Here is a 25,732-nt window from a genome sequence, read left to right as displayed (position 1 = left end):
AGTCTTCCTCAGCAAAAAGAGGAAGACTGGCAGTAGTTAGCTCAGGGCTAATCTTCCTGGAAAAAAAAAAAAAAGAGAGAGAAAAACCAGCACACCAGTCATGCCTCTTTCCATCCAAATGTTCTCGGTTCTGGCTGTGTGCCAGGCATGGCCTCTGTTCCATGAACAGGTCGTGCAGGGGCTGACTTTTGTCTAGAAGGTGGTGACACTGGTCCCAACCAAACTCATCAGCAGAGAGAGTGGAGAGGTGGGTCTCCTTCAGTTCCCAAAACGTGACACACTGGGGAGGAAGACCCATCAGCAAAAATTCCAGGGACAGCAGCTAAGATGAAAGAAAGGAGCTGGAATCCAGAGATATCAGAAAGAATGTTGCAGAACCTGGGTTTGATGGGGAGGGAGAAGATAGATGTGCATTCAGTATGTCCAAGATGGCTTATCTGGATCCAGGAATTTCACATACACACCCCCTCATTTCACTTTGGCGGCAATGCTGTGAGGCAGGCTTCCTTGTTACGGATAATGAAGCTGATGCCTAGGAGGGCAGGTGCCCTGCTGGAGGCCCCAAACAGCTGCCAGCAGAGCTAGATTGTGGTTCCATGGCTTCCACAGCAGGACTTCTCAACTTCAGTGAACATGAGATTCTCTGGCACAGAATCAAAAACACAGACTCCTGAGCGCCACCCACAGAGGCTAATTCCTGGGGTCTGCCCAGTGCCCAGGATTCTGCATTGTTAACAAACACTCCGGTGGTTCTAGTGTTGGGGTTTATGGACCACACTTAAAGACAATTGATCTCAGCTGCGCAAAGGAACGAACTCAAGAGATAGTGCTCAGCTGTTGGCTTCCCCGTGCATCCTAGGCAGGGATGGTGCCAGACAGGTGTGTGCTCCTATTTAGTTCCTGGGCAGAGAAGAAGTGGTCCTCTGAGTGAGCTCACTGAGGGCTCCACCAACAGGTCCAGCACCAAACAGGAAACCCAGGACAAAGGTCTGAGCAGGCGAGGATTGCTCACATGGCAGCCACCACCCCAAACAAACAGCCCATTGGAATGGGCTCTGCTTTAACATAAGGACCCAGGGCCGCTCACGTCCTACATTTCTCAGAGTACACGGACACAGCAAACAGCCTGTGCACAGATGGCTGCCTGCAGAGCCACCAAAGGAGACCCAGCCATGCTGACACAGGAGTTCTGGGCAGAAATCAGCAATTTCAAGGGGAGAGGAGAAGGGGAAAAAGAAAAAATAAAAAACTAATTTTGCTCCTGTTTCTGTGCCCCTCCCTTCTGAATCCAGCAGGGTTGTTCCATCAAAGGGGGTCTCCTGGAACTGAAAGGGGCTGTGTTCACCTCCTCTCCAGAGAAGGAATCGGATGGGGGACAAAGCCAACCCTGCTCCATCACGAGCTTCTGAGACACACCGTCCAATCGTGAGAAGTTGGTAAGCAAGCGGAACCCGGGCCTGCCTCCCATCTCGCCCTTCTGCAAACACTGCAGGTGCCGCTGCTACCTGCCCTCACGCTGGGCAAGGCCTCCTCTTGAACTGTAGGCGCTGAGGGGTGAGCTAGAGTTTTTACACAGCACAGAAAAGGAAAAATGCCTGTGATGAGGTCAGAAAGCAGAAGAGTCTGGGAGGGCCACCTGAGCCTGCAGGATGCCCTCCCCCCTCTGAATGGCCCAGCAAAGTAACGGGCCCTTAGTCCTGCAGAAACAAGAGAAGGGAGATGCTCCATCCGTTAAAATTAGGAATGATGCTGGAGAGAAGTCAGGAGACAGAGAAGAAAGAAAGAGGGAACACCAGCTTTGACTGTAACCCGATGGTTCTTCACCATCCCTGATGAGGCTCCAACCCTCATCCTGCAATCCGCACGGGGCTGTTTGATGTTGAGGATAGAGGCAAGTTGAAGTCAAGGGAAGGGCATCCTGTGAACAGCACTGCTGGAAAAAGATCAAGAACCAGGCCGTGGAAAACAGCTGTGTCCACCTGATAAGCTGGGAGCCCCACTTCCTTCAGCAGAGTCTTAGGTTTGTGAGACTAAAGTCCCATGTGCGGGTTGGGGGTTGGCCCAGAATCTCACAGGGACCCCCAACTCCCGGTCACCTAGCTTACAAAGAACTGCTATTAACATCGCGTCCTCAGGGAAGCTGTCCTGCTTCTCCCCACTGCGCTCACACTGGGGTAATGTCCTCACACAGGCTGTGACCCCTTAATGCCCTGTGCACACATATCCTTAAGACTGCCACATGGGTAGTATGCGCACTGAAGTACTGGCCTCTCCTTCTATGTCAGGAGCCACCACCCCTCCGGAAGACAGGAGCAACCACCTTTATGGATGATAGTACTGACAGCATCTGTTCTTCATTTTGCACTTCTTATCTGGTAAACTCTGCTAGATTAGTGCCCTCCACTTATTGTCTCTTTTAATCCAACCCTCCACCTTTTGCAGTAGCCAATATTATCTCCATCTTATGAAAGAAGACGCCAAAACTTAGAAAACTTAAAGGACTTGTCCAAGGGCACCCAGCAGAGCTAAAGAGAGTGTCCTCAACCACCCTGGGTCTGGCACAGTTCAAGGCACACAGTAAGGACTTACAGCTCTTTCCATTGAAGGAACAAGACTGAGTCACATTGGGAAGACAATCCAGGCCTGACAATGCCTTCCTCCAACCACCTGAGCTCTCAGTTAACTGACTGGTCACTAACTCCTTTCAGGACATGGAAGCCTGCTTATTAATTTGTCCATTCATTTGTAAGCACCTGTTACGCCCAGAGCCCTGAGCCATAGGAGAGATGTCTTAGCCAAGGTTCCAGTCCCGCAACATTTCCCATTGAGTCGGAAGAGGAGGTGGAGGAGGAGGGGAAGAGGACAGGAGAAGAGATAAGGAAGAGGGGGAAACGCAAACCACCAGAAAACCAGGGCCAGGATCCCAGTAAACTCAGCAAGCACAGAGAGGGCAGGGAATGCATTCCTCCAAGCACAGGCTGATGACAGGAAGGCAGGAGGTGAGCAGGTGCCCAGCCAGCAGAGAACACCTCACAAGCGCTGTAGCTTCTTTCTGGTGGTTGTGGTAAAAGACACACAGCTTAAAATTTCCCATTTTAACCATTTACCACCTTAATCATTTTTAACTGTACAGTTCAGTGGCATTAAGGACATTCACATTATTGTGCAACCATCACCTCCACCCATCTCCAGAACTTTCTTCATCTTCCTCAAATGAAACTCAGTAACCCTTAAACAATAACTCCCCATTCCCTCCCCCATGGCAGCCACCATGCGACTTTCTGCCTCCATGAATTTGACTACTGTCGGCACCTGTGCTATAATAAAAATATGTTTGGTCTTCGTCCCCGTTCCTGGAATTTCCTGAGTGATAGTAGAGTCTTTTGTTATTCATAAGGGGCCCCTTTCCAGTTTATGCTAATCAGGTGACCTAGAGTGACCAGGGGCCCTTGACAGCCTCATCTTGTGGTTGGTCACCAGAAGACCTACGGAGTCATCAGAATTTGGGAACTCCCAACCCCCCCTTCCCCCACCTCTGAGCAGGAGAGGGGAGCTGGACATTGAGCTCTATAAACACTCTTCAACAAGGAAATCCAGTGAGCTTTCAGGGTGGTGAACACATCACATCAAAGTGCTGGGAGGGTGGTGTCCCCAGAGAGGACATGGAAGCTCTGCCCCTCCCCCACACCTCCCCCTGGCATCTCTTCCATTTGGCTGGTCCTGAGGTGGATCCTTTGTAACAAACCAGGAAACGTAAGTAAAATGTTCACCTGCGTTCTATGAGCCATTCTAGAAATTACAGAACCTGAGCAGGGTTGTGGAAACTCCCAGTTTATAGTCAGTCAGAAGCATGGGGGGGCGCCCAGGATCTGGAAATGGCATCTGAAGTGGAGGCAGTCCTGTGGAACTGAGCCCTTAACCTGTGGGGTCTGCACTAACCCCAAGAAGTTCGTGTTAGAATTGAATTGACTTGGAGGACACCCACTTGGTGTTGGAGAATTGGAGTACAGGTTGATGTCAGGAAAAAAGACACTGCAAGACATCACGTAAGTGCAATTAAACAGTATTTGTCCTTTTGTGACTAGCTTATTTCACTTAGCAAAATATCCTCAAGCTTCATCCATGTGGCACATGTGTCCAAATTTCCTTTCTAAAGCTAAGTAATATTCCATCGTATCTATATGTATCACATTTCGTTTATCCATTCATCCGTACATGGACACTTGGGTTGCTTCCACCTTTTGGCTATTGTGAATAATGTTGCTATGAACAAGGGCGTCCAGGGGCCGGCCCCATGGCTGAGTGGTTAAGTTCACATGTTCTCCTTCGGTGGCCCAGGGTTTCGCCGGTTTGGATCCCAGGTGCGGACATGAAACTGGTCATCAGGCCATGCTGAGGTGGCGTCCCACATAACAGAGCCAGAAAGACCTACAACTAGAATATACAACCATGTACTGGTGGGCTTTGGGGAGAAGAAGAAGGAGGAAAAAATAAGATTGGCAACAGATGTTAGCTCAGGCGCGAATATTTAAAAACAAACAAAAAAAGAAGGGCATACAAATATCTGTTCAAGTTCCTGCTTTCACATCTTTTGGGTATACACCCAGAAGTAGAACTGCTGGATCATATGGTAATTCTATTTTTAATTTTTTGAGGAACTACCGTACTGTCTTCCACATGACTCCACCATTTTCATTCCCATCAGCAGTGTACAGGGTTCCAGCTTCTCCATGTTCTTGCCAACACTTCTTTTCTTTTTTTTTTTTAAAGATTTTATTTTTTTTCCTTTTTCTCCCCAAAGCCCCCTGGTACATAGTTGTATATTCTTCGTTGTGGGTCCTTCTAGTTGTGGCATGTGGGATGCCACCTCAGCGGGGCTCAATGGGCGGTGCCATGTCCGCGCCCGGGATTTGAACCGTCGAAACACTGGGCCGCCTGCAGCAGAGTGCATGAATTTAACCACTCGGCCATGGGGCCAGCCCCCTAACACTTATTTTCTTAAGTTCTTTTCTTTTTTTTTTTTTTCTGCTTTATCTCCCCAAACCCCCCCTGTACACAGTTGTATATCTTAGTTGTATGTCCTTCTAGTTGTGGGATGTGGGATGCCGTCTCAACGTGGCCTGATGAGCAGTGCCATGTCCATGCCCAGGATCCAAACCCCAGGCCACCGCAGCGGAGCACGCAAACTTAACCACTCGGCCACGGAGGCGGCCCCTCTTATGTTCTTTTCTAATAGTCATCCTAATAGGTGTGAAGTGGTATTTCATTGTGGTTTTGATTTGCATTTCCCCTAATGTTGAGTATCTAATCATGTGCTTATTGGCCACTTATATATCTTTTTTGGAGACATATCTATTCAAGTCCTTAGCTCATTTTTAAATTGGGTTGTTTGTTTTTGTTCTTGAGCTGTAGGAGTTCTTTATATATTCTGGATATTAACCCCTTATCAGATGTATGATTTGCAAATATTTTCTCCCATTCTGAGGGTTGCCTTTTCACTCTATTGATAGCGCCTTCTGAAGCACAAAAGTTTTTAAATTTGACATAGCCTAATTTACCTATTTTTTCTTTTTTTCCCCATGCTTTTAGTATCATATCCAAGAAATCAATGTCATCATTGCCAAATCCAGTGTCATGAAGCCTTTTCCCTGTTTTCTTGTATGAGTTTTATAGTGTTCCGAGCACCATTTGTTGAAAAGACAGGTGACAATGATGTGTCAATGCAGGTTCATCAGTTGCAACAAATGTACCACTCCGGCGGGGGATGTTGATAACTGGGCAGGGAGTATATGAAAAATCTCTGTACCTTCCCCTTCTGCTGTGACCCTAAAACTGCTCTAAGAAATAAAGTCTTCTTTTTTTTTTAAGGCTATCCTTTTCCTATTGAATATTCTTGGTACCCTTGTTGAAAATCATTTGACCACACAGCTGAGGGTTTCTTTCTGGACTCTAGTTCATTGGTCTGTGTTTGTCTGATGCCAATACCACACTGTCGGGATACTGCAGCTTTGTTAGCAGTTTTGAAATCAAGAAGTGTGAGACCTCCAACTCTGTTGTTCTTTTCCAGGATTGTTTTGGCTACTCAGTGTCCCTTGCACTTCCACATGAATTTTAGATGCATTTTTCTACTTCTGCAAAAAAAACCTCATTGGGATTTTGATAAAGACTGCATTGAATCTGTAGGTTGCTTTGTGTAGTATTGACATCTTAACAATACTGAGTCTTCCAATCCATGAGCACACGATGTTTTTCCATTCATTTATGACTTTTTAAATTTCTTTCAGTAACACCATGTAGCTTTTTCGAGGAAGGTGGTCCTGAGCTAATATCTGCCGCCAATCCTCTTTTTGCTGAGGAAGACTGGCCCTGAGCTAATATCCGTGCCCATATTCCTGTACTTTTTATGTGGGACACCTCCCACAGCATGGCTTGAGAGTGGTGCAAAGGTCCCCACCTGGGACCCGAACCTGTGAACCCCAGGCCACCAAAGCAGAACGTGTGAACTTAACAGCTGCACCACCAGGACAGCCCCAACACTTTGTAGTTTTCAGTGTACAAGTCTTTCACCTCTTTGGTTAAATTTATTCCTAAGTCTTTTTTTCTTTTTTTGATGCCACTGTAAATAGAAGTGTTTTCTTCATTTTTTTTCTGGATTGTTCATTGTCCGTGTTTAGAAATACAATTGGGTTAAAATGGTGCAAATCAGGTCTGCTCTGCTCTCTGTGGTTTGCAGAGGGAACAAGGCATTGGGAGGCCCGGCAGGGAGGAGGAGGAAGGCAAGGGTGGGGATGAAGGCCGTGAAATCCCTAACATTCTGAATGCGGCTTTTTCCGGGTTGGGCATCTGCTTGGTTGCCACAGATCTCTGACGGATTGCCATGGCTCTAAGAAGGAAGGCATTGTAGCCAGGTTCTAGTTTGTTTCATGTTTCTGCGGGGGTGAGGGTCTGGAGCTTCCTGGTCCACCATCTTGCTGATGTCACTCTCCACGGCCTAAGACTTATTCCCTAAGCAGTGTATCTTCAAGGAGATAACTAAGGAGCCAGACTGGTCAGAGCAGAGACAAGGCTGGGAGGGAACAAGGGACAGGCTGGTTAGGAATGGGGAGGGAGGAGGACCACTAAACTGAAGACGCAGACGTGATGCTGTGGACTTGGCGGGCAACTGCGACGATGTCGGGTGAGGCCACAAAGCCAAGAGAGAAATCCAGCCAGGCCATCCCAGCCTCGTCCAGTGCATGGAGCTGAGTGTCACAGAAACAGGAGGATGAGGAGCACCTGAAATGCTTCCGCCTCACGTTCCATGAGGGCCTTCCACTGTCCCCAACCCGCCACCCCCACCCCAGGACTTCGAGTATATTTTCAGAACCTTAAGTGAATCAGAATCATGAACCCCACCCCCAGCCTTGCTTCTCCCCTCAATCTGAGGAGTGACTAGCTCAGCTCCCAATGGCTTCCCCCGGACAGTGGACTCAGCACACAGCAAACACATAATAAATCAGCTGTGACAAGAACATGGCTCCAAGCAGGAGGATGCCTTCCCACAGCGTGCTGGTCCTCTCTTCAGATGGCGTCAAGAAGTGCTGACCACGAGCCTCAGCTGGAAGCCTGGTTGAAAATACAGGAGCCTGGGCCCCTCCCCTAGAAAGTCCAGTTCAGGAAGTCCACGTGGGGGCCCAGACATCTGTATTTTTACCTAGCCCCATAGGTGAGGTGAATGACCATTTTTGGGGAGCACTGGTCTAGTTTCCTCCCCAGAGTCGCCAGCCTCTGAGCTCGTTTCTACTGCCTGCATCTCTGGTGAGGGCTTTCCGAGGAAGCAGAGAGCAGAACGGGACTGGGTTTAGGGTTACCCTCCCCAGAAGTCTCAAACGGGCAGTTTATCTGACCCACAGTTTCAAAACAGAGTATAAGAATAATAATAATACAACTTTTGAATTAGTTAGCATTTAAAAAACAGATTTCACAAGCCAGACACAGAAACACAAATACTGTATGACTCCACTTATGTGAGGTTTATGCAACAGGCAAATTTGTAAAGACAGAAAGTAGAACAGAGATTATGAGTGGCTGACGGGGGTAAGGGAGGAGTCATTGTTTAACGAGTACAGAGTTGTTGGGGATGAACTAAAGTTTGGATATAGACAGTGGTAACACACAACATTGTGGACGTTTTTGATGTCATTGAATTGTACACTTAAAAAGGGTTACAATGATAAAATTATGTTACATTTATTTTATCACAATAAAAAGAAAACAGATTTCACATAAAAATCTGGAATTCTGGTTTCTCTTTTAAAAAAAGGGGGGGACTGACCATACTGGGTCACACTCTGTGTGTCAACGGCTGGCAGGAGCTGAAGCCACTGCTGTCCTTCAGTGAGACACGTGTTCTCACTTTTGCTGTGACCCCACCAAACTCTAGTGTCACTTCTACTCTGCCCCATGTATATGACCTGGCCGGCCCCCATGAGCATGGGAGGCTGTGTTCCCGTCCCCACCCCATCTCATTTCGGTCCCCACCAGCTCCATTCTGCTCTCCAAGTCCTGTCCGCTCCTCTCTTCTAACGCACGAGGGGAAGCCAGAGAGTGGGCAGCCGTGAGGGCAGGCACTTTGTGTGCCTTGAGCAACAACAACAACAAAGGAAGAGAACAAGAGTCTGCCTTCACCTCCCCAAACTTCACCCCAACCTTGAAAGGCCTCTGACACTAGAAGATCCCGAATGATAAGCCTGCGTTTTAACAGACCCAAGTGACCATGATTCTGCAAGAAGACTAGGCTGACGGCCCACCTTACAACCCTGGTCCTGAGTCAGCCTCTCTGAGTGATGCCATATGATCAGCTGGTCCAGCAAACACAGCCTCCTCCAGGCTGGCCTCGGTTTCCTAGAGCCCATCTTTATCTGCTAGACTCTGATTTCCAACTGTTCAAAATATGATAGGGTTCAGGACACGCTCCCCAAAATACGACACCTTGGCATGATGAATGTTCGAAGCTGGAGGAGGCTGAGAAAACGGCAGAAGCAGGAAGATGCCTCTGTCCTCCTCTCGCGGGCTGGCCCTTCTTCCCTGAAACAGGCCTCAAAACCCTCCTGTGAGAGGCGCCCTCCCTACACTCAGAGGAAGGGAGCATCCTTATCTCTGAAGACAAAGGGATCCCCCCAAACAGGCCTTGTGCAGTCCCCCCAGTTACATTTACCTCGTACTCTTTACCTAGTCACATCCCTCACGACTGTCCACTCCTCATCAAACCCAGCACAAAAGTACACAGGTCTAACTGTTCCTTCACTACCTCACGAAGAAACAGTAAAGCTCCCATGTCATGTCCTACCTACGTTATGGAAATCTGGATGATTTTTTCCTGTTAGTCTGATTTTGTCACTTCTATTTTTAGACCCACTCAGGCACCCTAAGAGGGTCAAGGAAAACTTTTTCCTCCTCTACAAATAGCATCGTTGCTCTAGCCCTGTGCTGTCCTACCTGGCTATTGCACACATCCCATCCTTGCTGGGAAATGTGGCTTATCTGTTAGTGCAAAATACATGCCAATTTCCAAATCAGTATGAAAAAGAATATAAATATTTCATTAGTAATTTTATTATATAGATTACTTGTTAAAATAATATTTTGGATATATTGGGTTAAATAAAATACAGTACTAAAACTAATTTTGACCTGTTCTTTTTACTTTTTTTTTTTTTTTTTTTGAGGATTAACCCTTAGCTAACATCTGCTGCCAATCCTCCTCTTTTTGCTGAGGAAGACTGGCCCTGAGCTAACATCTGTGCCCATCTTCCTCTACTTTTTATATGTGGGATGCCTGCCACAGCACGGCTTACTGAGCAGTGCCAGGTCCGCACCCGGGATCTGAACTGGTGAACCCTGGTCTGCTGAAGCGGAACGTGCGAACTTAACCATGCAAACTTAACCACTGTACCACTGGGCTGGCCCCCACTTCTGAAAAAATTTATATTTTACCTATTTTTATTGTGGCTACTAGAAAATTTAGTTATGGACGTGGCTTGCAGTAGTGGCTTGCGTTTTCTTTCTATTGGACAGCACTAATTCAACAACCCAGCCAGCTGTGGCTTCTACAGAACTGATTCCGTAAGGTCACTGTATTTTCTTTACCTCGAAAAGCAAACAGATTCACTCCTACTCTGGTTCTGGGTTTTGCGGGACTACGAGCTGCCCAAGAGTCCTTGAGGAAGTGTCAGTGCTGTGGGCTCCGCATCGGGGCTGGAGCTGACTTCAGGCTCTCTTCCAGCTCCCGCATCTCGCTCACCCTGTGCCATGAAGCCATCACCAGACTCCAACACAAAGCCCTCCTCCAACCCTTGCACAGTCACAATGTGTCCACATCACTCAAAACTCCACACAGATCATATTCCCTTGAAACAGTGGAACAAGTGTTGCTACAAACTGCCAGGCTGTTACCACCTGTGCAACTGGTCAGAGCGGACCACAGAAAGGGAACAGCCTGGGCTGCAGTCTCAGACACCCCTTCCCTCTCTCACCCCAGCTCAGGCCTCGCTGGTTTCTTCTTCCCAGAGACTGGAGCCCCTCCTTCTTGTGGAGCTAGGCTCAGAGACAGACTGAGCTCTTTCGCAGTTTACAGCACAGCGGTGGGGAGCCAATGCTGATGCTGGGAACTTCAGAACAGAAGACAGGTGCCAGGCCCTCCAATTCTGGAGAAAACTGCTGGACACTGAAGATACCGGGGCAAAATTTGAACCTCAGAATCCTGCCCTTTTTTTTTTTTAAACAAATGCTTTATCCCTGTGAAGACTCAACATTGGCTGTGACAGGCGTGGAGGGGGAGCGGGGTTCACATCTCCCTTCTACCACTCAGCAGCCGTAGGACCCCGGAGAAGGCTGCTGCATTCGTCTAGGTCTCAGTGTCCTCATCTGGAACAATGGGGACAGTTCCACCTACCTCACAGAGCTGAAGAATTAAACCAGGGATGAAAAAGTGCCTTGCACATGGTAAGTGTTCAATAGACATTAGCTTCCATCCCTTCAATTTTCCCATAGCAATTAGGCAAAGCAGATACTAAAAACCTTGTGGAGAACTGAAAAGAAATCCTCTATACTCTGCTCTGTTTTTTGCAGGTTTTTTTCTCATTTTGTTTGTTTGTTTGTTTTGAATCTGAATCTTGGTGCCTGGTAGAATTGAAAAACCCAGTACAGGAACTCTGCCACAGCAAGGACGATCTTTGCAGCCCTCACATAGCATCTGGCCAAAGGCAAGCGCCAGGTAAATGCTTGTTGAATGAATGAATGGAATAGTGGTGTATGCAATGCAAGCAGGGGCTGGTGCACGTATGGAACACATAAGCAGCCCTAGAACGAGAGGTCAGAGTTAGCAGGGTGCAGGGGTTCTGCTGATCAGTGTGAAGCTGGCAGGCCACGAAGAATTATTCTGCGGAATGACATTTGAAATCTTTGTGGAGCCTTTATTCTCAGCAGCAAAGCTCAAGGTGCTCTGTTAATATTTTTCCTCCACTCAGCCGTGCTTTACTCAGAAAGGTTAGCACACATGCTGAGAAGTGAACCTAGTTATCTCTAGGAGAGGAAGCATAAACAATTCAGTTTTTCCTAATTTTTTTTTAACTTAGCACAACTGGTTAAACCCTAAAGATCAAACTTAAATAGATGGCTCTGTTATACACATACATGCCTTCAGAGTGTTTTCACAGGTAAAATTCTGAGCATTTCCCTACCGGGGTGGGGGCTGGGGGTGGGGACTGCATACTATTCTTTTTAAATTTTAAAGATGGATCTGGTGTTCAATTCCCTCACAGGTGTGTAAGGAGGGCTCTGAATACTACTGGTGTATGCTTTGTGGTTAACAGAAAAAGGGTTGCCTTCTCTGATCTCAGCAGGCCTCCTGAGGACTTCTCCCCGTTAGCTCTCCTGCCTCCCCACACAGCAGGTCTGGGACTGCAGTGGCCTTGTCTGAATCCTGTTCTGCTCATCAGAGGATTCAACACTCAGGAAGCCTGAAGGGTCCTGCCCTTCGCCCCCAGGTTTACCCTCCTAGAAAGGAAAACTCCAGTAGTGTCAAACCCACCAGCAGAGCTGCACAGGGGATGTTAAAATCCACAGTCACATCCCCTTAGAGGGTAGGGAGTTGGCAGATGTCCCTCTCAACCCCTGTTTGTTCATTACCCTGAACCAAAGAACCATCTTGTTTCACCCTCAGACCTCAAATCAATTCAATCTTCAGAACATTCAAAGCTACAGGTGAAAGAAAACTGACTACAGGATTTATGTTGCCTGTTTGTGTGCTAAAGAAGCCCCCTCTGTCGGCTTTCAGGGACTGCTTACACTATTACCCCAGAGGCAGGACCTCCCCACTCAGGGAAATGTAGCTCAAGTTACCGGCCTGGTGCTGAAGAGAACAGAATGGAAATTTGCCTTTAGAGAAGATTTGGAAATTTCTGACCCAAATGAGAAATTTAAAGAAAAGGTTAAATTTTCTAAATGCAATGAACAGGTAAGAGAAAACAGGCCTATAAGAAATAAGGGTCACTGGTCCATTTGCCAAACACGTGGCCACAACTACATGTGCTTGGGAAGAAGTGGGACCAGAGGCAGTGGTCCAGGTAAAGGAGTCGTCCATAAAGAGTTGCGCCAAATTATTGGAAAAGGCAATTACATTCAACACACGCCCAACTTTCTGGGTCATAACCACATGGAGATGCAAAGAATTTGAGATTCTCCTTCCAAAATGGAAAGAGAAGGGATTAAGATAGGAGCTTTCCAGGACTTTCCAAGGTTTTTAGGCCTTGGAAATTCAGAGCCCGGTTTCTACTCCATCCTGCTGGACTTGGCTCTAAACCCCAGGGAAGGAGTTTGGCACAAAGCTTTGTTCCCACTGTCCTGGCTTCAGCTGTGAAAAGAAAGAGGTAAGAACAGTGCCCAGCACCACCAGGGCACTGCTCCGCGACTCTCTGCAGGACGGGAGATGCTGACTCTAGGAAAGCTGGCTGCTCAGGCTAAAAACACCTCCCAAATTCTGATGAGACCAGAAGAGTCTGACCCCCAAGGGCTGCTTCCTGAGAAAGAACAGCTTTCCTAAGTCACAGGTCGAAGCTGATGGACTGACAGGTTCAGTAATGAGATCACATAAACAGCACATGCTCCAGAAGCATGTTTTCTGCTGGGGGAGGAGAAATTGTGGGTGAAAGAAAAGGTCCCCTCCTTTTGTTACCAGGAACCTCTCATACACAGTCACCCAGTCATCACCACTCACTCACACTGTCAGTCACACCCAGCCAGTCACCCAGAGTCAGAAACACTGCTGAAGTCAGAAAACTGCAGGCTCCCACACAATTAGGTACAACCTAAGCCACTCAGTCTTACAATGACATGACGCCCATTGCTCTGAACATCCGCAGATCCTATACCCACCTGATTGCCAAAGACAGCTATGGAGCAGGCTGTTGAAACCTCATTAGCCCCGAACCAGACGGAAGCGATGCGGGAGGGCATGCCCAGGATGAAGACCTGGGCCACAGAGCAGATGACCTGGCCCAGCACGGTGACTGGGAAGAGATGGGGCTTCAGGCTGCCCAACTTCACCCAGGCACCCAGGCAGTTGAGAACCGAGCCGGTGAGGGCAATGGTGCGGAGGCCGAACTTCTCCAGCAGCCAGGCCACTGGCAGGAGAAGAGGGATGTAGGTCAGCATGTAACACATGGACAGCCAGTCGATGGCAAAGGCACTGACCCCGTAGAAGTTCATGAAGATGTTATTGATGGAGCCGTACTGGATCCACTGGAAAGCGTTGCACATGGAGTAGCAGCTGAACACCAGGACCACGGCCCACCGGCGCTTGCTCACCTTGATCACGCTAAGGTCCTCGGGGCAGGAGCTACTGGGATGGGCCAAGACACCTGGTTGGGCTGAGGTACTGGGGTGGGCCGAACTGCTGGGGTACGCAGAGACGCTGGGGTGGATCGAGACGCTGGGGTGGATCGAGACGCTGGGGTGGGCCGAGACGCTGGGGTGGGCCGAGACGCTGGGGTGGGTCGAGACGCTGGGGTCGGACCGGACTGCGGACTCCTGCGCAGGGGTGCCATCGCTCTCCTGTTGGTTGGGATCTTCATTCACCATGACCACAGCCTCTCCTGGAACCCTCGACAGGTGCCGAGGACACCGGCGGTCTTAAGGGACGATGGCCTCGGCTGGTCCCCTAGAGCTGACGAGGCATTTGCCCCGGTCCGTCCACGAATAGACCGAGACCCCAGCCTGCGGAAAAGCCGCGAGCGGGCCTCCCTGCGCTCACCCCCGAGATCCTACTCCCACGTTTCCTTGGCGTCCTCTGTCGCCGACCGCTGTCCCCAAGCCAAGGCAGACGCCTCAGCCGGGTCCTGGCCGTCGGTTCCTGGAGTCGTCCCAGGGCGTCTGGCCGCTTTGAGCCCCTCCGTCCTGGCAGAAGTTCGCTCCTTGCGCAGCCACTTCGCTGGATTCTGTTCGCTGCCGGGCCAGCTAGGGGCCTCGCCCCCTCGGGCGCACGTGACCGCCCCGCCCGGTCCAGCCCGGCGTCCCCCCGCCCCCCCTCCACTCCTGCCCGCCTTCTCCAGCCGGGCTGACCGGGCAGCGCAGTTGTTTCGCCACAACTTGCGGTGCATTCCTCTTACACGCCCCGGGCGCCATGGAAACCGCTGGTTAACCTCCCTCCCACGCACGGCCCCTCAAATTCATTTTCCCCCTCCCGGGGACCCCGCAAATAAGTCTCTCCGCCCTTCCTAGGTGACTCTCCAAAGGAGGCTCCTCCGTGCCGGTCCCCATCCCTGCGCGCGCGCACCGATGCCCGGCGCTCCCAAAGCGCTCGGGAATTCAAGAGGGCTTCCCGACTTTTCCCCGCTAGGCTGGCTCCCAGACTCTCAATGAACTTTTGGCAGAAAGAGAGATTTGTGGATGTCCCGGTCTGGTTGCGCTCCTGGGGTAAAACGGAGTCGCAGAAAGTCGCTGTGCTCCTTGCTTCCCTGCGGACATGGTCTATCTTGGGGAACTCGGGCTGGAACCTGTGAGGGAGGGCTGTTCTTTCCTGATGGACGCCTGGGCGGCCTCCCAGGCAGGGCCCTGAGGGCGGAGGGTGCAGGGGAGCTCGCAGACGTTTAGGATCTAGCGGGGGTGGGTTTGTGGTGACAGGCCCAGCACAGCGCTGCCTCTGGGCGGGGTCTGTAAGTGGTCTTTGCACCCATGTACCCTAGGCTGCCGCCTGCTGGTCTCAGCCCTTTCCAGAGGGTAAGCCCTCAAGTCCTCGCCTCCAGAAAGGCAGGCCTGCAGGGCGGAAGTGCCTGTTTCCACTGATCCCTTTCAGCCCTGGGGAGGGATAAGAGCCCAGCTTCTCCCTGGGTGCAAACACCGGCTTAGGTACTCCTAGGTGTGTGCAGTAATTTAAGGTACTCCACCTCTCTGTGCCTCATGTCTTCATATGTAAAATAAGGACGGTAAAATAGCACGACGCACCTCAGAGTGTTGTTGTGAGGTTTGAACAGTTAAGGCATGAAAGCACTTTGAAAATTCTGGCAGGTTTCTAAGCATTCCGTGAGTGTTGACTACCCTAGGATTAAAAAGCTAATGATTATTATATTGTGCTAAACATGACCACCGCGTGATCTCAGTTAAGGATCACAAGAATCCTGGGATGTAGTTAGTATTGCTTACCTGCATCTTACAGAAAAAAAGACAGCTCGGAGAAGGAAAGTAACTTCATACTTAAGGTGTCAGCTTGCCTGAAGAGCCATCATTCTCACGCGAGTTTGTGTTCATTCAAGCTACAGCCCAGCTGCTCAAGTGTGGTCTGGGGACAGCAGTGTGGGCATGCTCTGGAAGCTTCTTACAAGGGCAGCAGCCCAGCCCCACCCTGGCCCTACAGAATTAGAGGCTGCATTTTAGAGATCTCCAGGTGATTCGTCTGTTTGCACATTAAAGTTTGAGAGCCTCTGGGTGCCACTGCCTCCCCATGGTTTTCTTTTTTAACCTTCAGACCAAAATGAAGAATTTAAAGCTCTGGGCAGTGGCATTAACTTGGGTTGAGCATTAAAATCACATCCTGAGCTCTTAACATTCCCAATGCCTCAGCCACAGCACAAATCAGGGTCTCTGAGACTGGACCCCGGCACATGCATGTTTAAAGGTCCCCAGGGGACCTCAACATGCAGCCACCTGTGGGCACCTCTGGTGGAATTAGAACCACTGGTTCCCAGGAGAGGGAAGGCTGCTTGGAGGCACCCACTTTTCAGTGGAAATTTGAGGTCTTGGATCATAGTGGGATGTTTGAAGAGGGGACTCAGACCCACCTAAGAATTTCCACACTAGGTCAACATCCCGTCTTCCTGAAATTCCAATGGTGTTTCCCAGCCTTCTCCAGGGAGCACAGAACCTAGGTTCTCCTGGAACCTTCTGAGACCTCTCACTGTTTCTCTTCCCTAGGTCATCAGGGTCCTCTCCCAAAAGCTGCAGAATATATTCTTCACTTCATTTTACTGAAATGGAAACTGAGGCCCACAGAATCACACTGTGTTATCAGGGTCACACAGCTAATTAGCATGAGAACAAGCAACAGCAAGACAGGTTACTCAGTTCGCTCCCATGCAGCCTCTCCCACATGCTCCTCTGGGGCAATGCTTCCATTTGGCGACAAGTCCCAAGGGGTCTAACCCGGGATTCAGCAGTATTTGGGGTCGCCTTTTATGTTGGAGCCTGTGGGATCTATTGTGAGCTCTGGATTCAGTCTACTCAAGATGTGAAGCTTGGGGCTGGCCCCATGGCTGAGTGGTTAAGTTCGCACACCCCTTTTGGCGGCCCAGGGTTTCGCGGGTTGGATCCTGGAGGCGGACATTACACCGCTCATCAAGTCACACTGAGGTGGGGTCCCACATGCCACAACCAGAGGTACCCACAACTAGATATACAACCATGTACTGGAGGGCTTTAGGGAGAAGAAGTTAAAAAAAAAAGAAGACGAAGATTGGAACAGATGTTAGCTCATATGCCCATCTTTAAAAAAAAAAAAAAATATGAGTCGTTGAAAAAAAAAAAATCTGAAGCTCTGTTCTGCCATTGTCAGCTTTGGGATCTTGGGTAAGTTAATTAACCTCTCTCTCCTTCAGTCTCTGAAACTGCAAAATGAGCATTGAAAATACCTGCCTCATAGGGTTGTTGTGAGAATTAAACAGGATAATGTGTCAATTGTTTTCAATAAGAATATTCTGGCAGCCACAAGGGTGGTGCCGTCTCTTGGCTGATTCCCACCGGGGGGAGGACAGCTATATAGATATTGGGCAGACAGCACATGGAGAGAAGTATTCTGTATTCATCCTTTGAAAAACATTTATTGAGCAGCTTATTATGTAGTCCATCTATTTAGCTGTATGTCCTATCTATAGGTATCTAGAGATGCACCTTGAAGGGGAAGGAGAAATACGTTTTAGGGATTGCTTCCGGAAAAGGGGCCCTGGTTCTTGGTTCTGTGGCAACTGCCTGTATAAGGAGCTGGAGGGAGCCTCTGGCATTGAATTCAGCCTGTCCTGGGGCTCTGCAGAATGGTGGCAACGTTCGCCCCCTAGAGGCCAACAACAGCTCCAGCAGGGAGAGCACAACTTGGAAGGCAACACATCACAGGAGTATTGACAGCTTTCCACCCAGTCGACAGAGGCTGGAGGTGTGGGAGGCTGGAAGTTGGCTGAGTGCTGGGAAGGCTAAATTGCTAACGAAATGCATCAGGTTGAGACCCTGGATTTGTCCCTCTTAAGAAATACCAAAACTTGCAATTTGTAAAAATGTTGCCCTTACAAATCTTACATGTGTATTTCTATGCGTAATACTGAACACTCACCAATATCCTGTTTGCCTTATCCCCACACTCCCCATGTATTTCTAGCTCCTGATGACTTGTGTGTATCTCTGTATTCAGCGGAGCATTTAGAGAGAGAAGCTACACAGCGCATGCTCTCAACACCTTTTGGGAGAATTGAGTTGAATTACACATTGCCATGAAATTTCAGAAAACTGAGACAAAGAGGAGATCCAATAGGTTTTCAAAGATAAAAACAGGTTTCATGAAATGTTTTCCAAAACAACAGGAACAGAATGTCTTCAGAGTTATCATCGAACCTGGAAACTGGAAGTCAGTGGAAAATGCTTTCTGAAGGAAAACCATTTCCTGCCTAGAATTCTATACCTAAACTACCAAAGAAAAAAGGATGAGAAGAGAATCAAATATTTTCACACATCACATGCAAAGTTTCAAAAAAGGTACTGCCTTAGCCTCTCTTCTAGAAAGCTGCTAAAGGATGTACTCCACCAAAACAAGGGAGGAAATGAGAGGCAGGCGATGAGAATCACCAAGATCATGGGAAGATCCCAGGAGGACAGCCATGGGCTCGGCATAGAAAGCAGTCCATTCAGATTAAAGCTGCTCAAAAGGCTCCAGGGAAGATGTGATGAAGATGATGACACTGATAGAATTGTGTTTGAAAGTACAGCGAGGGAGTCTACATAAATGGGGGAGAATTAGGGGTTGGACCAGTGATAAGTAACACGAAGTATAACTAAATAAATGGGGGCAAGGGGACAAGACTATTAACTCCTGTGGAATGTAAAAGGCATGAAGGAGAGGGGAAAAATCATGATGACCTCGAGTGACTCAGTTGTGAGTAGCATGAACCCAGTCATAATAATGTGAACGCTGAAAGTTGATATAACCAAATATGATAGAAGCATTTCGGGAGGATGGGGGAGTGGGAAGTGGGCACATGTATGTGGTGGAGATGAGGGTGGGGTTAACAGAGCTAAATCTTTGTCTGCCATATTGGAAAGTCAGGAGCTTATTCCTGACAGGGACATAATCAGGAAGGTTCCATATATCCATCTTGTGTAGAGCTATGGAGGTAAATAGAAGAGAATCATCTAATAAGAACTGAAAGCAATTGTCTCAAGGGAGTGGGAATGAGGAAAGAAACTGACATTTTGATACATGTCTCCTTGATTCTTTAAACTATATATAACCTTGGTTATCAAAAAAACTTCAAAAATTTAAAAATAGAAACAAAAGGAATGGCGGTGGACTTGCGTCACCGAGGCCCACAGGTGACGCCTAGGGGTGTGTTCAGTTCCATCATGGAGTTTATGATGTTGGTGCTACAAGTGGGCACCCAAGTCTCCAGCGCTGGGACCTCAGGGATGCTGTGTCCTCCAAAGCTGTGCCAGGCTGTCACCTTGGGGAACCGGGTGTGTGGTCAGAGGCCCTATTACCCACATGCGGGTCTTGCTTGTCCTTCTCTGAACTTCTTTCTGCTTCTAGTGACCTTCTCCCTTGGAGATTCTGTGGAGGTCTTATCCCTTCTACTGAGGCCTCACCTCTGTGCCATCATCCAAAGACCACAACAAGGTCTCCTCTTCTGGAATCCTCTCTGTCAGGGAATGGCACTGCCAGCTCCGGGTCAGCCAAACCCAAACGCCAAGAACTCCCCAGAACCTCCCTTTCCTCCTTCTCAGTGTCCCCTGGGCGTTGATCTCCTCACCATCTTCCCTCCTCTCCTTTTCCTTCGACATCACCTTGTGCAGACTCTCGTGGCATCTCCCCTTGGTCCTGCGACCCCCTCCTCCTTGTTCTTCCTCCTCCAGTTCACGACCACACCACTTTCCAGGGCTTCCCAATTCCCTTCAGGCCTCTGCCCTGCCTCCACTCCTCCAGTGGCCGCCCCTAGCTTGCAGAAGTTCACACTCCTCAGAGGAGCACACAAGGCCTTTGTGATGTCTCTCTGGCCACCTCTCCCACCACTGCCCACTCCCACCTTCACGCCAGGCAGCTGGAACCACCTGCAGCTCCCCACAAGCACTGTGAACACATCATGCCCTGCACTTGTCATCCTTCACAATGCGGGACAAGCATCCCCTCCTCCAGGAAGCCTTCCCAGATGCCCTAAGTGTAATTCAGAGGCTTCATTCACACCTTGGATGTACTCCTTCACAGTGACTCCTGGCACACTACATCATGAGTGTTTCTTAACCTCTTCAAGTCATCCACTTACCGTGAGTTCCTCCAGCCTGTGGACCGTGTCCTACTCACATTCAAAGCCCAGCCTCTGGCTCGACATGTGGCCCACAGAAGGGACACGAAGGCATGATTGCCCTGAGCCCTGGGATGCAACTCCTGGATGAGTCCCACCTCCAGAAGGCCTCAACCTGAGGGAAAACACTTGCAGCTTGTTCTGAATGCTCGTATCTCCTTCATTTCTTAGGTTTGCCTTGTTCTTTTCTGAGGTGCCTCCCCCATGGGGTTTGGACCCCAGGGCCACGTCTCCCGGAGTCCACAGGGCAGGACGGCGGGGAGGGCATTCCTGTGCTGAGCGGGATTCTGGATGCCTTCCCCTCTGGGGTCCCCTCAGTTGAGAGGGTCTCGGGGTCTGTCCTGGAAGGGACTGTGGTCAGGCTGTGCCGAGGCCTTGGGGAGAAGGAGCCTCGCTCTCCTTAGAAGGGAGCACAGGAGGAGAGCCCCCGCCTGGACACGGAGACGCGGGCTCTGTCCCGGAGGCAGTGCTGGAAATCGCTGTCTCAGTTCCCTGGAAATACACGGCTGTATCCAGAGAGGCCTCGGACGGTATTCATTCTTCACTGAAGAAAAGGTCCACATCCGCGGGTCACAGTTTATTTCCTCAGCTCTCCGCACTTGGGTGTGTTCATGGGTGTCCCCCATGTTATTCTTCATACCTTTTTATGTATTTTAAATGCTTCTCAATAAGTAGAAAACAAAGAAACATGCTGCATAAACTTGAGAAAGACCTAAGGAAAAAATATGAGTCAGAGGAAGGAGCTATTAAACAGCTTATTTTTGCATAATCTATAGAAAGCCTGAGGTGTGAGGCTTTCTTTGCAGAGCGAAACACAGGACCTGTGGTGGCAGGAGGTTTGCTGATTGCCAGGGCCACAGTTAAAGCACATGGGTGACAAAGCAGAGAGGTGCTGACGGGCAGGGTTATGTGATGTGGGAGCCAGAGTGTGAGAGAAAAGACACCCAGAATCCTGTGGTTCAGCCGCTCAGTTTGTGGGGGAAGACACCCCGGCCCGGGGAGCTGTCTTTACCGTGATGCATTTATTCACACAGCCGGCCCCTGCAGGCCAAGCACTGTGCTGGGTGTCGGGGAAACAAACACAGCAAAGGCAGTGGTCCTAGCCCTCCCGGAGTCCACACACTGCGGCTGAGACAGACACGTGAGCAAATTGTTGCAGTGAGGCACCATAAATGCGTGGTAGATGTCCACTCTGCTTCATGGACTGACAGAGTGGGGAGCCCGAGAGGGCCTCTCAGACATGTTTGAATGGAGTCTGGAGGAGGACGTGAGACTCAGCCAGGCCCTGTGGCTGGTGTTGGGGTTCAGTGGTGAGGGAAACAATCATTGTCTCTCCCTGTTCTCATGGAGCTTGCAGTCTAGTTGGGAGGACAACTGTCAATCAAACGCTCCCACAGGGGTAAGTTAAACTGTGATAAGGGCCGTGAGGGTTATTTGTAAGAATTTGTAAAGAAGGACAGATGAGCTAGATCCTAAGAAAGAGTGGGAACTAATTGGGTGAAAGAGAGGGGAAGGGCATCCAGGCAGAGAGAACAGTTGGTGCAAAGGCCCTGAGCCAGGAGGGAGCAGGGCCCTTCCAGGAGTTGAACCAAGTCATTGTGGCTGGAGCAGAGTGAGCGGAGGGCAAGGCAAGAGAGAGAGGCAGCCGCTGGATGGTGTAGACGTTTTGTACTTTATCCTAAGAGCTAAGGGGAGCCCCTAAGAGGTTTTAAGCAGGTGAGGGACATTGTCACATTTGTCACCTGGACCGGATACTCTGGCTGCTTCGTGGAGAAGTCATGAGGTCGGGGGTGAGCATGGGGACACCGAGGGGAGAATGGAGTTTTAGAACTGAACTCGGGCAGTGATGCAGGGTGGGGAGGGGTGGGCAGGGCAGCGGTGGGGGTGGACTGCATAGGATGGTGGACGAGGAAGGACGAAGCTAGGAGTCAGCATGGTGACAGCTTCAGCCTGTGAATAGTGCAGAGAGAGAAACCACGTTCTGAAGGAAAAGCGCCCTATGTTATTAACACTCCTGCCTCTGGTTCCTCTCTCCTCTTCCTTTACTCGCCCTCCACCCCTTCCTACAGCTGCCTCAGGCACGGCGAGGTCAAGAGGCCAGAGAAGCTGCTTTCAATTCAGAGTGTGAATTCCCACAAAAGTCCAGTCATGGAATGTCATGGATTTTCATGGAAACTACCCAGTCCTGAATTCCTGCTCTCCTCTTTCCCTCTTTGCCATCACGCGCCCTCCAGGCTGCAAGCAGGACGCTGGCTCAGGTTCTCCCTAATTCTGTGAATAAACAGAATAATTAGAAAGAAACAAACAAGTGCCAAATGAAACCTGAGTCTTCATGGATTTCCTTCAAGCCTTCCCAAGTCCACAGTGGTGTGAAGCCCCCACGCTGCGTGCCATCAGCCACCCTGAGTCTGAGTTGTCCAGAGAGCGCTGCCTGGTGTCTCAGCTGGGGAAAGCAAGGGTGCTGGCTGGACCCAGTGTTTTCAGTAGTCGTTTCTCTTCACTGTTGCATTGATTCCAAGTGACAGATACGCAACCTGAACCAGCCCCTGAGAACACTGGGGCTGCTCACAGACGTCAGGGAGGAGGGGACCGGTGCAGTGGCAGAAAGGGCTGTGGTCTCACATGGTAGAAGGAGCAAGGGAGCTCTCTGAAGTCTCTTTTATTTTCTGGGGTTTTTTTAAATTATTGTATTGAGATTGTAATGTTCTATAACATTGTGTTATGTTGGGTGTACATTACTGTGTATCAGTTTCTGTATAGAATTCATCGTGCTCCCCCCTAGTACTCTAATTTTTATGTGTCACCGTACATGTGTCCCTTTACCCCTTTCGCCCACCCCCAAGCCCCTTCCCCTCTGGTAACTACTAATCTGTTCTCTTTATCCATGGGTTTATCTCCCACATATAAGTGAAATCATGTGCTATTTGTCTTTCTCTGTCTGGCTTATTTCACTTAACATCATACCCTCAAGGTCCATCCATATTGTTGCAAGTGGGACGATTTTGTCTTTTTTTTTTCACTGCTGAGCAGTATTCCATAGTCTATATTTCCCACATCTTCTTTATCTATTCATCTGTAGAAGGGCACTTGGGTTGCTTCCACATCTTGGCTATTGTGAATAATGCTGCAGTCAACATAGGGGTGCACAAATCTCTGTGGGTCATTGATTTCAAGTTCTTTGGATAAATACCCAGTAGTGGCATAGCTGGATCGTATGGTATTTCTATGTTTAACTTTTTGAGACATCTCTGTAGTGGCTGAACCAGTATGCATTCCCACCAGCAGCGTATGAGGGCTTTTTTCTTCACATCCTCTCCAACATTTGTTATATTTTGTCTTGTTAATTATAGCCGTTCTCACAGGCGTAAGCTGATATCTCATTGTAGTTTTGATTTGCATTTCCCTAATAATTAGTGATGTTGAACATCTTTTCATGTGCCTGTTTCCATGTCTGTTCATATCCTCTGTCCATTTTTTGATCTGGTGGTTTGTTTTTTGTTGTTGAGTTTTATGAGTTCTTCGTATATTGTCAGATATGTGATTTGCAAATATTTTCTCCCAGTTGGTGGGTTATCTTTTCATTTTGTTCATGGGTTCCTTTGCCTTGCAGAAACTTTTTAATATGACGTAGTCCCATTTGTTAATTTTTTCTTTTGTTTCCCTACCTGGGGAGACACGGTATTTCAAAATATGCTGCTAAGACTGATGTCAAAGAGCGTACTATCTATATTTTCTTTTAGGAGTTTTATGGTTTCAGGTCTTACATTCAAGTCTTTAATCCATTTTGAGTCAATTTTTGTGTATGGCATAAGATAACGGTCTACTTTCATTCTTTTGCATGTGGCTGTCCAGTTTTCCCAACACCATTCATTGAAGAAATTCTCCTTTCACCATAACTTCTTGGCTCCTTTGTCAAAGATTAACTGTGTGTAGATGTGTGGTTTTATTTCTTTCGATTCTGTTCCATTGATCTCTTTGTCTGTTTTTGTGCTGGTACCATGCTGTTTGGATTACTATAGCTTTGGAGTATATTTAAAAGTCTGGGATTTTGATGCCTCCAGTTTTGTGTTTCTTTCTCAGGATTGCTTTGGCTTTTGGGGTCTTTTGTTGATCCATATAAGTTTTCAGATTCTTTGTTCTATTTCCATGACAAGTGTCATCGGAATTCTGATTGGGATTGCATTGAATCTGTAGATTGCTTTAGGTAATATCGACATTTGAACTATGTTTGTTCTTCCAATCAATGAGCATGGAATATCTTTCCATTTCTTTATAGCTTCTTGAATATCTTTCAATAATGTGTTATAGTTTTCAGAGTATAGGTCTTTCACTTCTTTGGTTAAATTTATTCCGAGATATCTTATTCTCTTTGTTGCAGTGGTAAATGGGATTGTGCTCTTGACTTCCCTTTCTGCTAGTTAGTTATTAGTGTGTAGAAATGCAACTGATTTTTGTCAGTTGATTTTGTACCCTTCAACTTAGTTGTTGATTATTTCTATTAGTTTTCTTATGGATTCTTTAGGGTTTTCTGTATACAGAATCATGTCATCTGCAAACAACAAGAGTTTCAGTTCTTCCTTTCCAATACGGATTCCTTTTATTTCTTTTTCTAGTGTAATTGCTGTGGCCAAAACCTCCAGTACTATGTTGAACAGGAGTGGTGAGAGTGGGCACCCTTGTCTTGTTCCTGTTCTCGGAGGGATGGCCTTCAGTTTTTCCCCACTGTGTGTGATGTTGGCTATGGGTTTGTCATATATGGCCTTTATTATGTTGAGGTACTTTCCTTCTATCCCCTTGTTATTGAGATTTTTATCATAAATGGATGTTGGATCTTGTCAAAACCTTTGTCTGCATCTATTGAGATGATCATGTGATTTTTATTCCTCATTTTGTTAATGTGGTGTATCACGCTGATTGATTTGTGGATGTTGAACCATCACTGTGTCCCTGGTACAAATTACTCTTGATGTTGGTGTATGATCCTGGTGTATTGCTGTATTCAGTTTGCCAATACTTTGTTGTGCATTTTTGCATCTATGTTCATCAGCACCATTGGCCCGTAATTTTCCTTCTTTGTGTTGTACTCGTCTGGTTTTGGTATCAGGGTGATGTTGGCCTCATAGAATGAGTTAAGAAGCATTCCATCTTCTTCAATGTTTTGGAATAGTTTGAGAAGGATAAGTGTTAAATCTTCTTTGACTGTGTGGTAGAATTCTCCGGAGAAGCCATCTGGTCCTGGATTTTGTTTTTTTTCAGACGTTTCTGATTAGTTACCATGTCCTTACTTGTGATTCTGTTTCTTCTTGATTCAGTTTTGGGAGGTTGCATGAGTCTAAGAATTTACCCATTTCTTCTAGGTTATGCACTTTGTGGGCATATAGTTTTTCATAGTATTCTCTTATAATCCTTTGTATTTGTGCAGTTTCTGTTGTAATTTCTCCTCTTTAGTTTCTAATTTTATGTATTTCAAGCTTCTCTCTTTTTTTATCAGGAGTCTTCCTAAGGGTTTGCTAATTTTGTTTATCTTCTCAAATAACCAGTTCTTCATTTCATTGATCCTTTCTACTGTTTTTTGGTCTGTATTTCACTTATTTCTCTTCTCATTTTTATTATTTCTCTCCTGCTAACTCTGGGCGTTGTTTGTT

The 25,732-nt window shown here is 48.1% G+C and overlaps 2 protein-coding genes across 4 annotated transcripts in view; one reads left to right on the top strand and one right to left on the bottom strand.

Annotated features, from left to right (window-relative positions):
• The window catches only part of LOC103555512 (FLVCR choline and putative heme transporter 2), a 55,013-nt gene extending 40,495 nt beyond the window's left edge, over positions 1-14,518 (bottom strand). For 2 of the 3 annotated variants that reach the window (XM_070593645.1, XM_070593647.1), the window contains exon 1: positions 13,414-14,504. In XM_070593645.1, coding sequence (XP_070449746.1) covers positions 13,414-14,118 — 705 coding nt within the window. In that variant the 5' untranslated portion in view covers positions 14,119-14,504. Of the gene's footprint in view, positions 1-13,413 lie in introns of all 3 variants that reach the window. The other variant, XM_070593646.1, reaches the window with a different exon arrangement.
• A 4,485-nt stretch (positions 14,519-19,003) lies between these two features.
• On the top strand, positions 19,004-22,403 carry LOC139079340 (uncharacterized). Its single transcript, XM_070593653.1, has 2 exons — positions 19,004-20,690; positions 22,157-22,403. The coding sequence occupies exon 1, from the start codon at positions 19,072-19,074 to the stop codon at positions 20,176-20,178; it is 1,107 nt and encodes a 368-aa protein (XP_070449754.1). The 5' UTR covers positions 19,004-19,071; the 3' UTR covers positions 20,179-20,690; positions 22,157-22,403.
• Positions 22,404-25,732: the final 3,329 nt, after the last annotated feature.

This window comes from Equus przewalskii, chromosome 25 (assembly GCF_037783145.1).
Source record: "Equus przewalskii isolate Varuska chromosome 25, EquPr2, whole genome shotgun sequence".
In the NCBI taxonomy this organism is placed as follows: domain Eukaryota; kingdom Metazoa; phylum Chordata; class Mammalia; order Perissodactyla; family Equidae; genus Equus; species Equus przewalskii.
Note: the sequence above shows the minus strand (reverse complement) of the source record. Positions and strands in the feature narration are given on the sequence as shown.